Raw genomic sequence first — 18,543 nt, forward strand, 5'->3', positions numbered from 1 at the left:
AAAGTAGAACATTAAATCAGAATCCTCTAAATAAACAAAACTTAAATAACTGATGTTAGCGTATGCATTTTCTTTTCTGTCTGCGGCCCGGTACCAAGTGGCCCACGGACAGGTACTGTGTTATCGTAAAGGTGACCAGTTCAGCTACCACCCCTTCCCCCATTACCTTTTAAAGACCTTCTCCAATAATCTTTTAAACTACAGGTATTTTCAAAACCGTCTTTTAAAAACCTGTGAAATTGTCTAGGACACAGTTTCTGCAGAGCAGCAGTAATTCATTAGAAATTCCCTTCTGAGCGCAGAGAAAGCCCAACCACCCTTCCAGTCACCCATAACTGAGCTTTTAGATGCCCTAAGCCCTCAGTGCAATATTGGTGCTATCCAATCATGCAATTCTGATACAGATTCCAGTTCAGACAAGGAAAGCAAAGATGTTCTTGAATCTATTTGTCTGCATCAGAATGGAGCAGAGCAGGGAGCTTGTGGCGCGCCCAATGTGTTTTCTATGTAACAAATATGCTCTGTTTCAAACCGCATTTTTTCTTCTGCTCTTGATTCACAATGATTTCAATAAAGAAATACTTTTTGAACTTAATTTTGCATCCTTTCCTGCAGAATCCGTCCTCAGCTGGCCAGAGAGAAGATTGAGGGATGCCACATATGTACATATGTGATGCCCGGAGAGCCTCAGGTGATCCTGGGGAAAGACAAGGCCTTCACATACGACTTTGTGTTTGACATGGACTCCCAGCAAGACGCCATCTACTCCACCTGCACAGAGAAGCTAATCGAGGGCTGTTTCGAGGGCTACAATGCCACTGTGTTTGCATACGGACAGGCAAGTGTTTGTGTTCACCATCACAGCAGTGTTGTTGACAGTGTTTCATAGCTGGGCGGATCTGAGGGCATTGTCTCCTTCTGCGTGTGTGGTTTTGAGAAAGGGGGGGAAATAGATGTGCCACCTAGCTGTACAAGTACAAGTATAATAGCAAGTATTTGAAAAAAAAAAATAAAAAAGCTTTTTTACTTAAATGTTGGCTCACAAAAACCGCAGGTGTTTTGACCTTGCAGGTTCCTGTGGGGCCTATCGTCTTTATATCCACTGCCTTCCTGCTTAAATATGATGACTTTCTGGTGCATTAATGCTCATCTGTGTTTGGAAGGTTCAGCAACCTTAGTAACAATTTTTACACAAATAAAAAAACAAAACGGAACAATCCAGTGAAAACCTGAGAAAACAACATAAGAGTAAAGATTTTATTAATTAAATTTCCTGCCTGATTACAAAATTGTTCTTTTTAAAAAAAAAATGCTTCTATAATGCTTCTATTCATCATCCTTTGATCTATTTTTGAAGTGTTCCCAGTGGTCTTGTAATTATGATCATGCAGTTTTTAGACAAAATCAAAAAACCTGTGTTATTTTCTAGGACATAGTTTCTGCAGAGCGGCAGTAGTTCATTAGAAATTCACCTCGGCATCATGAGGTTACTATGTGAGCGCATAGTAAGCCTTCCCATGATCCTTTTGTTTACACTCTCTCCTGCTAGTGTACAGCCACTCGCAACTGCATGAGATCTGTCAATCATTTTCATACAAAGAAATGTCTTCTCTTAAGTATTTTTCTAACCTATAAGAATGAATTTTGTTTTTGTTCTCTCTTAAGTCCAGACCCTCCATTGCTGCATTCCAGTGCTTTCCTTTAACATTAAGCCCCGTTGCCTTGGTGAAGCACTAAGTCCTTGCACTCTTTTTCGACAGTTATTCATCTTTAATGTCTATATTGGCCTGAATTTCTCTTTGCTGTCAGTGCTGACCTACTTGTGAAAGCTTCCAGAGGACGAAGCAGTGGTTGGTTTGGCCTGGATCAAACTCATTTGCTTTGGTGTCTCTCTTTATTGGGACTAATCTAGATTTAGACCGACCCACTTGGCTGCCGTAAGAGATTGTGGACCTGCTGGATTTCGAACAGAAGCTGACATTAGTACCAGTGTGAGCAGAGATTACCTATCTATAGGTTTTAAAGGATCTCCGTTGTTAAAGGGTCTCTCAGGAAAAAAAAAAGACAATTCTAAAGCTGTTATTTAGTAAAACATCAATGTTAACAATCATAAAAATAAAATGCATGATTTGGTAATTTAAAATAAAAAACAAGTTTCTAGGATCTTCACTACATGTGATCCGATTAAAAAAAATCCAAACAAATAAATACAAATTTGAATATTACATTAAAGGAAATGCATACATTTAGAATAAAATTCAAGGAATTTCATTTGGATATCTTTTCTTAAACTTCATTTTGGTGAAGCCTCTCCTGCATGTTGTGATAAATCGGAGATACTGCTGAGGATCAGCTTAATCTGGATTGAAAGTCTTGATCCAAAAAGAACAGATTTGCTTTTTTCTTTGAAACTCGAGCTGTTTACGAGTAAAACTGACACAAAATCGGACAGTTTTTAAGTGGACAAAAGCCGGATAAGCATGCAGACGAACCTGAGATCTCATTCAAAATAAAGCATCTTATCCTAACATGCTTATTCAAAAACTTTTTACCTGGTCATAGTAAGTATTTGATTAAACATTTACAAGGATAAAAAAAACAAAAACTATAAATTACTATTACTATTATTTGTTACTATCCAAAACTGAAATGTTTGTAATGTGTGACACTTGAAAAAAAATTAGCAAGATGAAAGAGACATGAATTCTGTCATAATGCTTTATAATGCTGCAGTGATCATACCTAAAATTATTAGTAACAAATATCATTTCAAAAAGATTTTAAAACTAAGACACATGGACTACTTACAATAACTAACGATTTGGATGATTTGCTGTTATGAAATGTATTGTTGCTATTTTCTTCTAAGAAGAAAATAGAAGAAAAGAAAATAGCCGCAGGCAGAAAAGAAAATAGCTTCAGTTTTCCTTTGTTTTGTAGATCTCTCTTTGACTGCCACTTCTGTACAGATAGACAGAGATGGAGCGAAAGAGTTAGTTGGACTTTTCAGACCTTTCCATTTTTATTTGGAGCTGGAGAAGATAGCTGAAATTGCAAACAGCTAGTAAATATTAGCAATTTTAGAATTAGAGAAGCCTCACTGAACCCAACCTTCTCATATTTTCTGTCAGCAAAGGATGCAGCAAAACATCACATGCTGTACTTGTGTGAGTGAGAACATTTGAGTAAGTTTGTTGGTTTATTTATTTAGCACATCACATGCATAACATCATGGCATAAAAACAAAAGGAGATAATGGAGAACAAAACTATAGTTTTTACACCATATCCAGCAGTTAAACATTCAGGGAGATGGAAGATTCCAGATAGACTTTTATTGAGAACACCCCAAAATAAACCAAAGACAGCAAATTAAAAGTAAAACCAAATATGTAACCTAACATTAGGAACAAAAGTACGATTTTCTTATGATTTAAATTTTATATACAGTAAATGAAGTTTGATTTGCAAGTAAGTCACAACAAATATTTGATTAAGAGTCCAATTTTTAATTTAGTTTGTAGATGGTCAAACTGTGTTGCACAGCAGGTCAGTATTAATCCATGATTTGGCTCCATTGTATCCTCTAGATGGTTACTCTTTTGTATAAAGGTTGGTATAATTTGGAAGCCTGTCTTTGAGAGTCATGTTATGGTATTCTTTTCTCTCAGACGGGCTCAGGGAAGACGTACACTATGGGGACTGGCTTTGACGTAAACATCGCAGACGAGGAGTTGGGCATCATTCCACGCGCTGTCCACCATCTGTTCAAGGGCATCGAGGAGCGCCGTGAAGCCGCACAGGAGCAGGGACGTCCGGTCCCAGAATTCAAGATCAACGCACAGTTTCTTGAGGTACACATCTGTCAGAATGGCTAATTTTTTTTTCTCTGCTTCTTTAAAGCGTGAACAAAGAAGAAAGATGATTTTGGTTTCATGATCAGGGCAGAAGCCAGGGATGTAAGGCTGACAACCTTCAGGAGCTGTGACAGAAGCTCTCATCACACAAAAATGCCCACTCTGACAATTGAAATGCCGCAGCTGTCACTGGGGGATTCAGAGGGGTCAAGCGGGAAGTGGAGTTATGTTTGTTTGGAGTACTTAACAGGAATGACAAGTTTACTTCAGCTGATGGAGAAGATTCACAGCAGGACAAATCTAGACGAGAAAAGTGGCTAAAAAAAGGAAGTTGCGCTTTACTACCTCACTTTAAAGCCAAAAGTGCTTTACAGTCACGGGCCAACGCACGCACACACACACATGCACACACACACATGCACACACACAGACACACACAAGAAATCTTTAGTAAACAACCATTGGTTTGAATCTGTCTGAGTCACCATTTCTATGGCAAACGCTTTTTGTCACTCAGGAATAAGCCTATTGGAAAGCCACACCCCTACCACTCGAAAACTGGCTCATGAGAATCTGTCAATCAAGTGTTTTGAATGTTTGATGTGAGACCACCTGCTTTTATTGAGGCTTCTGATATGTCTGCTTGTAACTTGAGTAACTTGCACTAAAAAAACACCACAAAAAAATCACTGAATACGTATAAATAAAACAATCTTAATATATACAGTACAGACCAAAAGTGTGGACACACCTTCTCATTCAAAGAGTTTTCTTGATTTTCATGACTATGAAAAGTGTAGATTCAAACTGAAGGCATCAAAACTGTGAAATTATAATTATGTGGAATTTTATACATAACAAGAAAGTGTGAAACAACTGAAAATATGTCATATTGTAGGTTCTACATAGCAGCCTTTAGCTTTGATTACTGCTTTTCACACTCTTGGCATTCTCTTGATGAGCTTCTAGAGGTAGCCATCTGAAATGCTCTTCCAACAGTCTTCAATTCAATTTTATTTGTATAGCCCAAATTCACAACAGTCGTCTCAATGGGCTTTCGTATAGGTAATTGAAAAAGTTAAACATAAAATCAAAGGATCATGAATACATAGAATTTAATAGGAAAATATTAAATTGAACTAACAAACTGACTAAGCCAAACTGGACATCCCTGCCCTTGAACACCCCTTCGCGGTAAGGAAAAACTCCTAGAAAAAAACAGATTCCGGAAAAAACGAAGAAACCTCAGGGGTGTCCACATGAAGGAGGGATCCTCCCCCAGGACGGACAGGCGAGTTACCAGAACTCCATAACAAGAATTAACTTATCTAACTCTACAATTACACATTTAAAGTCCAGTAGACGAGCTTCATCCAGCTGAAGTTGCGGGGACGGCCGGGGGCACGGAGTCGAGCCGTAGACAGGATCCACAGCCAGGTGTAGGAGCAGCAGCAGAGACGAGCCAGAGACGAGTTACACAGTCAGGAACAGGAGCACGGATAAGCCAACTGGAATCTGGAAGCGCTCCCACTCCCCAGGAGGGGAGAGGGAAAGAGGGAGAGTACATGAATCGCACTGCACAAAACAGAGGGAACTAAATGAGGAATAATAATCAAAAATAGAGAAGAGAAGGAGAGTAGAAGTAGATGAGAAAAGAGGACAGAACCCCAGTGCACCATAGTTACCCCAGCTTCAACTGCTAGCAGCTAGTCTGACAATAAGCCTCTTCAAAGAGGAATGTTTTCAGTCTAACTTTAAATGTAGAAACTGAGTCGGCCTCTCTTACATGAGCTGGGAGTTTATTCCATAAAACAGGGGCTTGGTGGCTAAAAGCTCTACGTCCAACCATACTTTTATTAATTCTAGGAACGACAAGCAGTCCTGCATTTTGCGAGCGAAGTGTCCTGTTTGGGTGGTAAGGGACTATGAGGTCCTTAATGTAGTTACGGGGCCATACCATGTAAGGCCTTATAGGTTAACAATAAGGCCTTATAGGTTAACATAGGTTGAAGGAGTTTCCAGAGATGCTTAGCACTTGTTGGCCCTTTTGCCTTCAGTCTGCGGTCCAGCTCACCCCAAACCATCTGGATTGGCTTCAGGTCCGGTGACTGTGTAGGCCAGGTTATCTGGCCATCACTCCTTCTTGGTCAGTTAGCCCTTATAAAGCCTGAAGGTATGTTTGGGGTCATTGTCCTGTTGAAAAATAAATGATGGTCCAACTAAACGCAAACCGGAGGGAATAGCACGCCACTGCAAGATGCCGTGGTAGCCATGCTGGTTCAGTATGCCTTCAATTTTGAATAAATCCCCTACAGTGTCACCAGCAAAGCACCCCCACACCATCACACCTCCTCCTCCATGCTTCACGGTGGTAACCAAGCATCCATCCGTTCACCTTTTCTGCGTCGCACAAAGACACAGTGGTTGGAACCAAAAATCTCACATTTGGACTCATCAGACCAAAGCGCAGATTTCCACTGGTCTGATGTCCATTCATTGTGTTCTTGTTCCCAAACAAGTCTCTTCTGCTTGTTGCCTTTCTTTAGCAGTGGTTTCCTAGCAGATATTCTACCATGAAGGCCTGATTCACACAGTCTCCTTTGAACAGTTGTTGTGAAGATATGTCTGCTGCTAGAACTGTGTGCCATTGACCTGGGGGGTATTCCAGAAAGCATGTTTAAATTCCCTGACTTTAAGCCTGAACTCTGGCTGAAATCCGCCTGAACTTGCTTACTCTGGGTAAGTCGGTTCCAAATGAGTTAGCGTAATTACGCTCCACTTGGTAACCCTGGGTTAATGCACGTGCACGGCAAGTACATAAAGACATTCTCAATGGATCGCCGATTTCAGGAGTCACCATGGAAACGCGTGGTGAAAAAAAGAGAGCGCTATACTTCAGTGAGACGGAGTCAGAGATTTTAATGACGACGTATGAAGATTGTACACCCATCAAAAAAGTAATACTGCTGCATCATCAGCAAAAAGAGTTTCTGCTTGGAGAAAAAAGAACAGACAAAGTAAACGCACAAGTTCCTCTCATTTCTATTTTCATTGTGACAGGTATATATATAAATTATCCAACTTAAATGAATTAATTCAATTGGTAACAACTCAATATTTTTTTCACAACTCAAATTTACATATTTATGCAACTAAATGTCATATTACTCCAATTCAATTAAATGTTTTTCCATCTTCGTTTATTGTACTTCTTGAACTCTCATATGTCTAAGTTTGAGCCTGCAGATATACTCATTTTTATAACAATAAAATGAATGAAACAAAATTGGCATTGTAATGTGAAACATTAAGACACTTTCCACATCTCCGACTTTCACCTTACACAATTAGGCAGTAGGGGTGCTAAATGTCCTCATCCTCCTCTCCCTCCCTCTCACTCATGGTGCAGAAAGAATTAAACATAACAGGACAAATAACTCGGCAAAACACAGTAAAACAGCTAAACAACTAAACACATTTGGTCAAAAACCCACACTGAAACCCAAATCCGTCCTGATGGGCAAATAGAATGGTATCCCAAAATTCCTTGCGGTGCCGATCTAACAGCAGCACCAAAGTTACACCTACTTTATTGAATTCATTTGAATGAAAGCAAAATAACTGTCTGATAACGACGTGTTATTTTTAAGCTGATTTAACTTAAAAAAATGATTTATCTTAACTGAAGCAAATAATTAAGTTAGATCAATGTAAAACCGTTTATATTTAAACATCCATATGTGGTCTTATCACCCTTTTACGGTGGAAAAAGTATTATCTGAGCTTCTTCATCCACTAAATCATCTTCAAATGGACACGCCATGCTGCTTCACCTCTCTGAAAACAAACTAACCTTCAACTAAACCTGCTCCAGACCAGGTTATGTTCAGAGCATGAGTTGCTATGGCAACTTGACCTACCCTGAAACATACCTCCATTTCTGGAACCAAAAGCTGAGGTTATCCACTTCCTTAGCCTCAAACTTACCGTGGTAACTAGCATAACCTGCTTTTTGGAATACCCCCCCCCCCCTGCTCTCTAATCTGAGCTGCTGTTAACCTGCCATTTCTGAGGCTGGTGACTCGAATGAACTTATCCTCCACAGCAGAGGTGACTCTTGGCCTTCCTTTCCTGGGGCGGTCCACATGTGAGCCAGTTTCTTTGTAGCACTTGATGGTTTTTGTGACTGCACTTGGGGACACTTTCAAAGTTTTCACAACTTTTCAGACTGACCTTCATTTCTTAAAGTAATGATGGCCACTCGTTTTTCTGTACTTGGCTGCTTTTTTTTTGCCATAATCCAAATTCTAACAGTCTATTCAGTAGGACTATCAGCTGTGTATCCACCTGACTTTTGCACAACACAACTGATGGTCACATCCTCATTTATAAGGCAAGAAATCACACTTATTAAAGCTGACAGGGCACACCTGGGAAGTGAAAAACATTTCAGGTGAATACCTCTAGAAGCTCATCAAGAGAATGCCAAGAGTGTGCAAAGCAGTAATCAAAGCTAAAGGTGGCTACTATGAAGAACCTACAATGACATATCTTCAGTTGTTTCAAACTTTTTTGTTATGTATAAAATTCCACATAATTATAATTTCACAGTTTTGATGCCTTCAGTGTGAATCTACGATTTTCATAGTCATGAAATTAAAGAAAACTCTTTGAATGAGAAGGTGTGTCCAACCTTTTGGTCTGTACTGTAACATAAGCACCTTTAATACAAAAAAAAAATCAAATGCTGTTTTTACAGAGGGTTACAAACACAGCAGGCTTTCAGAACATTTTCAGTGGACAGTTGGGCAATTATTCTGATGTTTTAACCCACTGTGGCTGTGAAGTACAGTAGCTATACAAAACCAGGAGTTAAAGATGATTAACCCTTGTGCTATCCTAGGCACTTTAACATTGGGAGTTGGGTCATCTAGACCCACTAGACAGTGCTCTGAACCTTTTTTCTTCAATGATTTGTGATCTTCACTGGTGTCCATGGATTACATGAAATCTTTCCACCTTTATCCACCTTTGTCATGGGAACACGTCAATGTAAGGGTGGGGTCATCTAAGATAGCACAAGGGTTAAAGGAGCAGTGGGTTTCAAGTGTTTCACCTTTGGATGGTGAAAGAAAACTTTTAATCTTCCTTCAGCTTTACAACGAAGAAGTTCTGGATCTGTTTGACTCCACTCGAGATATGAAGCAGAAAGCGCACATCAAGATTCACGAAGATGCCAACGGGGGAATCTACACGGTTGGAGTCACCACACGGACCGTGTCCTCTAAAGCTGAGGTAGAATCACACAGCGTGTTTCTTGATGATGCTTAGTAGCAATCAGTTGAAATAACTCAACGAAATGGGTTAAGTTATCCTTTTGATGAAGAAGTCATCCTGTCGGTGCGTTTAACAAGTCTGCTTTCTCAGATGATGCAGTGCCTGAAGTTGGGGGCTCTGTCTCGAACCACAGCCAGCACTCAGATGAATGTCCAGAGCTCTCGATCCCACGCCATCTTCACCATCCACCTGTGCCAAGTCCGTGTCTGTGCCTCTGACAATGTTGGTACTCTTGGATTTTTATTAAGCTTCTGTCAATGTTGTTTTTGGCCATATCACATTTACACCAGTGAAATCCCTGCCCCATTTGCTTCATAGCACTGAGGTTCACAGTTGTTATCACAGCCACAACCTTTCTTTGTGTGATTTGAAAGAAAAACAGCTGGTTCAGGATGTACCCCACCTTCTGCGGTGGATGGGCTTCTCCCAGCACCACTCTACCCTCTCATTCTGAACACACACTTGATGGAAAATAACTGTAGAAAAACAAATGATAAAGAGAGCACATATTCACATACATTAACTGTACAGTCTAACTGTGTTTCCATTGGTCATTGTTTTTTTTTAGCAAGAAGATGAGACTAATAGAGTCTCTAATGGAAACCCTGAAATGGATGAATATGAGACACTGACTGCCAAGTTTCACTTTGTGGATTTGGCTGGTTCTGAGAGGCTAAAGAGAACTGGAGCGACTGGAGACCGAGCCAAAGAGGGCATATCCATTAACTGTGGGCTGGTGAGATGTCTTAACGCTTTAAGAAATTACCTTTTAAAGAAAGCTAATGAATGACATGATAGCATAACCTCCCATCTAGTGTTTGCAATGAAACGTTTCGGTTCCTCTGATTGTTTGTTGTGCTAAATTTTCTGCACAAATCTTTAGTTTGAGTATTTTCCTTTTGAAAGAAACAAGTCAGTTTGAATCAGTTTTCAGTCAGAACAACCACAACCTTCAACACCTGCAGTGAGATTCCTGGGTTCTTGCATTCCTGCAGCTCGCTCTGGGGAATGTAATCAGTGCTTTAGGAGACCGGAGCAAGCGATCTTCACATGTGCCTTACAGAGACTCCAAACTCACCCGACTGCTGCAGGACTCGTTAGGAGGTAACAGGTTGGTGGAAAGCTAGGTTTCACCATTACAAAGGAAAACATATTTATTAACAGAGCTGCATCAAATGTGTTTCTGTTCTTTTTTTGTTTCAGTCAAACAGTGATGATTGCCTGCATCAGTCCATCCGACCAGGACTTCATGGAGACCTTGAACACGTTAAAGTATGCAAACAGGGCCCGAAACATCAAGAACAAGGTGATGGTGAACCAGGACAAGGCCAGCCAGCAAATCAGTGCTCTGAGGACGGAGATTGCACGGCTGCAGATAGAGCTGATGGAGTACAAGACTGTGAGTGTGGAGGTGGAGGGGAGGTTGGGGGGAAAGTTGACATGCAAAAACAATAGAATCTGGCTAAAAGTAGAATGACTGCAAATTAAGATAGTTTGACAATCTCCTAACCTGTCAGATAACATGAATTTAGAAGAGATGAGCTGCGTTGCTCAGGAAGAACTATGCATGCTACAGGGCAAGCGCATGATCGGAGAGGATGGTGTGGAAAGCTTCAGCGACATGTACCATGAGAACTCCATGCTGCAGACGGAGAACAGCAACCTGAGAGTGAGGGTCAAAGCTATGCAGGAGACCATTGATGCCCAGCGAGCACGACTCACACAGCTGCTCAGCGATCAGGCCAACCAGGCTTTGGCCAGGGCAGGTAGGGGTTTTGTTGGATGAGGTTCTTTTTTTTTACATATATACACCACTCACAATAAGTTATGGATAATTTTATTTACATGAGCTCTAAAAATAGCTCCAAATGACCATGTCAATGGAATTGTGTAGGGGATCTGTTATTTGTGACACATTGTGGAAAAATAAGCTAAACAAACTACCGTAAACTAAACTAATAGCGGGTGTTTCCACCATTTTCTGCAATGACAGCTTGACAGTGACGTCTCCTGCTCCTCACTAGCTTCATGATGTGGTTCTGAGGCGTTCCACCCTCTACAAGTGCTACAAGCAGTTCTGCCAGGTCACTTGGGGGTCTGATCATCCAGTCTCTACTTCAGCTGGTTGCAGCTGAAGTAGAGGTTCTATGAGGTTCAGGTCAGAGGTCATTTTTGGCCAAACCATATTTGGCAGTCCCACTTCCTGAAGTCCAGCTGTGACAATTCTGGCCCCATGCGGTGGAGCATTGTCATCCGTGAATAGAAAGTTGGGGGTGTGCTGGTGGAATGATGATGGGATCAACGATTTCTCTGAGATCAGAACGTTCAGTAACTGGGCCATCAACGAGAACCCAATCAGTTTCGCTCACCTCGCCTTCTCCATCAACACTGACAATCATCGTTTCTGCACAAGGACACTCATCAGTGAACAGGACGGTCGACCACTGCTGCTTTGTCCAGGTCACATGGTCTTGTGTCCACTGCAAACATTCATGGCCGTGTCTACGTGTCAGTAAAATCACCTACAACGGTCGTCTTTCATTCAAGAGTTGGTTACATTACCGACCCGAGGGCGCTACGTCCAGGTGGTGCTGCTCGTCAGATGAACAAAGTCATGTGTTCATGGCTGTTTGAATGATGAACTTTGAATGACTTACTGACAAAATCAGCTTTTTATCCCCACACAATGTTAAAATGGATGCCAATGTTAAAATGGATTTTTTGGTTTTGGCTCCAATAAGTCAGACACACTGAACACAGTGAGACCATTATGTGGACAAAATGAGGCTGCCACCCCCCCCACCCCCCCACCCCCACCCCCAATACTACTGCCTCCACATCCCCAAAATCTGTGAAGTGAAACAAACACTGCATTTATGACATCCACACACTTTTTCAGTATATCCCTTGTTGTGAGTAGTGTGTATATCTTCTGGCCCTTTTGTCAACAGTGCTGATACTTATTGTACTACTGTAAATCAGTCTGTTTCAAACATGTTCAATTCCAGGTGAAGGAGGAACAGAGGAGATCGGAAACATGATAAAGAGTTACATCCAAGAGATTGAAGACCTTCGGTAAATATTATTATTTTTTTAAAGCTTTTGCATGTAGTGTGCTGTCAAAAGCTGTGAATACTCAGTTGTTGTTTTTTCCATATTTGACAGTTACACTTTATTTATGAAATGCATGCTGGATTTTTATTTAGTTTCAGTTAGATCTGCCTCGACTCTGTTCTACAGAACTAAAGCTGCCTTGTTCTCTCAGGGCTAAACTCCTTGAGAGCGAGGCTGTCAATGAAAACTTGAGGAAGAGTCTGTCCCGAGCCTCAAACCGTCAGTCGTTCTACGGAGGGCCCGGTTCCTTCTCCGCCAATCTGCTGGCGCCAGAGAAAGAGACCTCTGACATCATTGAACTTGCCAAAAAAGACTTGGCGAAGCTGAAGAAGCGAGAGAAGAAGAAGAAGAAAAGGTAACAGGACAAAAAGTGACAGGAAACTGGGCCAGATTATATGTCTTACCTCTGTCAAAATATGATGAACTTCAACTCAACTTTTATTTTTTAGAAACAAAAATTGTGACCAAATGTTATAAATCAAATCATTAATGTGGTTCTGGAAAACTTGAAAGTAGGAGTGGGGTGTCTTAGGTTAGCATGGAACTCATTTGACACAATTCCAATTAGTAGTTCTTCTAAATTTTCATAAACTGCCGAAAAATATTTTCCTAATTTTTTAAAATTTTTATCCAGATTTTAAAGGTGACCCTTTGACACTGGACATGTGGCCGAGATCTCCAGTTTTTCTATCAGCTCTGCACTGATATGCTACACATTACTAATGTGAAGTGTTGCATGACGCAAAGTACTGCATATCACCTCACAGTGATAATGTGAAGTGTACCATAACGAAAGGCGCAAAGCCGCTTTTTTTTTCCACAGAATCAGCTGATTTACGCTGACTATGTTCTTTAGAGCACTTCACTACTGGAGTGTTGCTTTTACCCGCTTCAGAATCTGCTTGAATTACGTTAATTTCGTAAACAGTTGAAGAGTGACGGTAAGTAATGTGATGCTAAAAATGCAGAAAAATCCTTTTCTTGGTTTACTTATAAACCAGTAACAATGAAGAAAAACATTTCAGTTGGCTTATACTAAATCTGCTGTAATATAATAATATGAAATATATTACATGTAGCACAACACGTGTTTGACACTTTCAAGTTAAACGTATTTATTATTATTGGATGTACATTTTTTTTCTGTCCTTTTCAAAAATCACAGCTGTGGTAAAGGATTAGGACAACTTGACTGAATCGACTTTTCAGCCGCACCACAGTATAACTGAAAATGTGAACGTTTTGGATATCAGCAAACATCTAACGGTGGTGCAAGCCTTAAATCTGAGAATGATTTAGCAGATTTTGGATTAGGGACAACTGCAGCAGTGGCCCCTAAGCACCCCCTTTAAATAACCGTCTGAATAACCACCCCACAGCGAGATAAAACTCTTCGAGAATCTAAAGCGATTCAAATGTATTTTTCTTATAGTCCTAAGAAGGTTTTTATTGCAGAAATGAGTTCAGAACACACAGGTCCAACTGCAGGGAGAAAAGGGTCCCAGTTGTGCTGTGGGGCTCTGGGAAATAAAGAGGCGGGGCTCTCAGAGCTTCCTCTGATTGTTCTTCCTTCGTCTTTTGCTCCTGTCTCTGGTTTGACCTTTCACCCCTCCCTGAAGACTTCAGCAGCTGTTGGAGCAGAGAGAGAGGGAGGAGGGGGAGGAGGTGGTGGAAGAGGTTGAGGATGCCAGGTTTGTTGGAGCCCCCACCCTCCTGTTGTCATCCCGCACCCACCTTCTGTGCTTTCACCATTTCATCTGGCCAAGAGTCATTTTGGGGCAAGAATCACCTCCACCTGGAGTAAAACGCTCTGCTTTTTGAGCACTGCTCTTCCATCGGTCGCTTTTTCATAAACCTTATCAATGATGCAAATCTCCGCAGATCTTAGTTTTTTTCTAATTTTCTGCATCTTTATATATATTTATATATTTACATTTTATGTACAGTTTGAGATGGTTACAAAGATTTTCAACATGGCCTCTAATAAATGTGAAGCTACGTTCACACCGCCCTACCACAGTCTATGTAAATGCACTTTCCGCCCACCAAGCCTCTTCCAGGTGATTGACGTGCGGAGGTAAACAGTAGAAAAACAGAAGACTCCCCTTCCTGCTACCACAGCGTGAAAACGGTGTGAACGTAGCTTTAGCACATCACAATCTTTGGCTTTCCTTGACATCTGAGCGGTTCTGTCACACATTTCATAAACCACACTAACACGGGGGTTTGGATAACCTCTTTATCCAACTGAGCCTCTGCATTTACTCTCCTCACCTTTTTCGTTTTGCTTCTTTTGCTGGTTTTGTTGAGACAGAGACGCTCGTCTCCCTGTTGAAAGTGAAAACTGTCTTTTCCACAAAAAGCTCATGGAAGTGGAGATGTGCCACCGTGGTTTCTGTGTTTTTAGTGTTGGAAATTCCCTGTATCTTCCTTAAATCTTAAAGTACTCTAATCTGGACTGCTCCATGTGGGGATCGCTAGCTTTACAGCTTATTTGTCAGAAAGACAGTATAATCCCTGAAGACTGTTTCGTTCACAATGTGCCAACTCAAATAATGAAACTGTTTTCAAGCACAAATGTTTGCTAAAAATATATGCTTTTGTTTGCTTCACATGTATGTTGCATCAGCAATTGAAGTGTTTACGCAGGACAGACAGTCTTCTGTGTGTGATTGCCCAGCGTTGGACGAGCTCAAAGCTAACAGCTTCTATTATCCCTGAATCTTTCAGTGCCAACAAAGAGGAAGTTCCAGACAATGAGCAGGAGAAGGGCACTGAGAAGGAAATGATGGAGCGCGTCAGCGAGGACACAGAAACGGTACTTTGGCTGTCAGCCATGAACGTCTTCTGCAAGCTGCTTCAAGTTACTGATTTGTTAGATGAACACTCTAGGACGTCCAAGAAGGCAGTGACCACGAAGAAGTGGAGGAGGAGGAGGAAGATGAGGAGGAGGAGATGGACGTGGAGGACAGCTCGGAGGAATCCGACTCTGAATCAGATGAGAAAGGTATGAGAAACGTTGTCTTCCTTGTTAATAGTAGCAACATCTCCACGCGATGGAGCTGCCACGTAATGTTTAGAGCTGTTGTACAGATTCACTTTGAGCTACAATCATTTATATTGATAAGTCTTCCAGGGTTCATTCAGCAGATCTGACATTCTATCATTTTTAAGGAACAAAAATGCTTAGATAAATGCTTAAACTGATTTTTTTTCCCCGCAATTCAGTAATATCTGACTGAAGTTGAGTTAGTAAAAAACTGTGTATGATGACTTTTGTTACCAAAAAAATAAAAAAACTGCTGGATGTTTTTTTTTTCTACAAAAGTTTCGATTTTTAACCAATTTACTGCACTTATTTGAATCTACTTCAACATTTGTTTCATGTATTTAAATATCTATATCATTATCCACAGCTTTACTTAAGGATAAAAAGATTCTGAATGCTGTTATTTGGTGCAGTACATTTGTAAAGGTATAGATAAATCTAAATAAAAGCTTGGATTTGACACGTAATGTTTCAATATAAAACTTAAAAAACGATAAAAGTTTTACCTGAGTACTTTTCTGCGAATTGCAAAAGAGAAACATGATTAATTCTTCTGAGAGTATTAAAAGATAACCTTCACATTATTCTTGTCTACTTTAAGATATTGTATTTGCTTTACAGAAAATACATGGCAAAGCTACTGTGTAACCCTTGTGCTATCCTAGGCACTTTACCATTGGGAGTTGGGTCATCTAGACCCACTAGACAGTGCTCTGAACCTTTTTTCTTCAAGGGATTTGTGATCTTCACTGGTGTCCATGGATTACATGAAATCTTTCCACCTTTATCCACCTTTGTCATAGTAGGGAGAACACGTTAATGTAAGGATCGGGTCATCTGGACCCCTTAGGATAGCACAAGGGTTAAAAAGTCCCTGTGGATGTGGAAATTCTAATCTGATCATGTATCTGACAGAGAACTTCCAGGCGGATCTGGCCAACATCACCTGTGAGATCGCCATCAAGCAGAAACTTATTGACGAGCTGGAGAACAGCCAGCGGCGCCTGCACACGCTCAAGCAGCAGTATGAGCAGAAGCTGATGATGCTGCAGTGCAAGATCAGGGACACGCAGCTGGAGAGGGATCGGGTCCTCCAGAACATGAGTAAGATCGAGCACAAGTGATGCAGGATGATGAGGAGAGAGTCCCGGCCTTTAAAGTCCCAGTCCGATCATCTTTTGATCCATTTTCAAAGCGTTCCCAGTGATCATTTAATTCAGGGGTCGGGAACCTTTTTGGCCAAGAGAGCCATAAATGCCACATATTTTTAAATGTAATTTCGAAAGAGCCATACAATAATGTAGCCATACAATAATGTAGTGTCCCTTTCACACACTGAGGCACGGAGACTTAACCTCTTTTAAAGTTCTTTATTCCGATTACTGCAGACCGTAACAAACGCCGTTCAATTAATTCAGCAACTCCTGAATCTCTCCCGCCGACACGAGAGCGCTTCTCCCAACTTTATATTCCCCTGCTCCCGCTGCAGCCCTCCCATTTCCCTTATTCGGCCCATAGCTGAACCCCATTGGTCCAAACTACCTAACAACAGGCTGAGCGACAGAACTGAGGGCCAATCAGATCTCTGCTTGACGCGTTCAATGAACTCCAGAACTTTTAACGCGGCCCGACAGCCATCCAACTCAGTCCGCGACAATTTGTTTAAAACTAAATATACAAATGAATGTGTGCATTTGATTTAATTTCAACATTTTTAAAGTACAATAAGTCTGTGGATTCTTTTTAATAACATCGTTATGCTGTTGCTAATAAATGATGAGTATTTCTCGTGGTAGTTCTGCTGATGGTCTAGTCTGGTTGATACGTGGTGAGTTTCTGCTTCATGCAGGCGTTGAGACTTTAAACGTGATCGTAGGTCTGAATGTTCTGTAGATGTGACAAAGACTGCTCACATGCAGACGGGGAGCCAAACACACACTCACACGCTGCAGTGAGTGACGGGAAGCGGGTTTTACGTTTTTACAATCCCTGCGCGATTCACCTGCTGACTGTCCCCACAACACCTCAGCCCCACCCTCTGATTTCTCCCTCACACATCCCGTCTCCGCATCTGTGCGCTCTTTCTCAGAGACGGGAGCGCGCAGTTTTAGGCACGTCAATTCACAGGTTTCCAGCTGGCACAAACTCTGTGAAATAATAGATAATAGTAACTGATAGCGCTGGCGCAGATTTCGCTCTCTAAGCACTGCTACTACTGCGCGCCTCTGGCATCGCATTGCGCCCGAGAAGGACTGGTCTAATGAAAAAAAAAAACTATAATTAAAGATTTGTCTGCGAGCCACATGTGACCATCAAAAGAGCCATATATGGCTCGCGAGCCATAGGTTCCCGACCCCTGATTTAATTGATTATGATGGTTTTAGCCAAAATCTAAAAACCTGTGTGGTTTTTTAGGACAATGGCTACGTTCACACTGCAGGCTGAAACGACCCAATTCCGAATTTTTTGCCCCTAAGTGGCCCAATTCCGATCTTTTCATGACAGTCTGAATGACACAGATCCGATCTTTTCAATTGCGACCCAGGCCCCGTGGGTTTGCCGTCCTGAATCCGAATTGTAGCCGTTCTTTTCAATTGCGACCGCCGTCTGACCGGCCAGGCGACTTGATTCCGAATCGTACGTCATCGACACGCAACAAACGTCATCATTTTGCGTTAAAGTAGGCGGGAACGAGAACGTAAACATCAACCATGGTGGACGATGCTGCTGAGATCAGTCAGTGGAAGGGAAGCGAGATCCCCGATTGGATTAATATTTGGGCTGATCGCTCTTTTCAGGCCAAACTCCAGGGCTCTTATTGCAACTGGGCGGTTTTTGAAAAATTTTCCAGCTAAATGGCAGAGCGTGGTGTTGAACCTTTACAGCTATAACTTTTTTTTCTTTCTCTCCTTCCGACCGTCACCGTGCTCAGAAGCGCAGGGGACCCGAGGCGATCCCCCTCCTCCTCCCTGTTCTGATCCTTAGATTCTCCAGAACGGGTTGATAAAGATTCCATAGCATTTATTTTGGGGGAAACCTTCTTTTATTACCGTCCTCCGTAACACACAACATGAATGCGCGCCCACACTGCCCCCCCCCCCCCTATTCTCTATCGCGGCACGCGCTTGCACACACGGGGCGCGCGGGCCCAACACATACACATTTCCATTCCACAACAGTGGGTACA

The 18,543-nt window shown here is 41.5% G+C and overlaps 1 protein-coding gene across 7 annotated transcripts in view; it reads left to right on the forward strand.

Moving 5' to 3' along the window:
* Positions 1–18,543, forward strand: part of LOC101173385 (kinesin-like protein KIF21A) — a 74,345-nt gene that overhangs the window by 26,243 nt on the left and 29,559 nt on the right. For 4 of the 7 annotated variants that reach the window (XM_020703784.2, XM_020703786.2, XM_020703787.2 and 1 more), the window contains exons 2-15: positions 616–838; positions 3,671–3,853; positions 9,011–9,151; positions 9,284–9,415; positions 9,762–9,929; positions 10,189–10,304; positions 10,397–10,592; positions 10,770–10,959; positions 12,202–12,268; positions 12,459–12,662; positions 13,927–13,998; positions 15,038–15,125; positions 15,200–15,314; positions 16,272–16,460. In XM_020703784.2, coding sequence (XP_020559443.1) covers positions 616–838; positions 3,671–3,853; positions 9,011–9,151; positions 9,284–9,415; positions 9,762–9,929; positions 10,189–10,304; positions 10,397–10,592; positions 10,770–10,959; positions 12,202–12,268; positions 12,459–12,662; positions 13,927–13,998; positions 15,038–15,125; positions 15,200–15,314; positions 16,272–16,460 — 2,084 coding nt within the window. The remainder of the gene's footprint in view (positions 1–615; positions 839–3,670; positions 3,854–9,010; positions 9,152–9,283; positions 9,416–9,761; positions 9,930–10,188; positions 10,305–10,396; positions 10,593–10,769; positions 10,960–12,201; positions 12,269–12,458; positions 12,663–13,926; positions 13,999–15,037; positions 15,126–15,199; positions 15,315–16,271; positions 16,461–18,543) is intronic. The other 3 variants (XM_011475765.3, XM_011475768.3, XM_011475767.3) reach the window with 1 other exon arrangement.

Source organism: Oryzias latipes, chromosome 6, assembly GCF_002234675.1.
Source record: "Oryzias latipes chromosome 6, ASM223467v1".
In the NCBI taxonomy this organism is placed as follows: Eukaryota; Metazoa; Chordata; class Actinopteri; order Beloniformes; family Adrianichthyidae; genus Oryzias; species Oryzias latipes.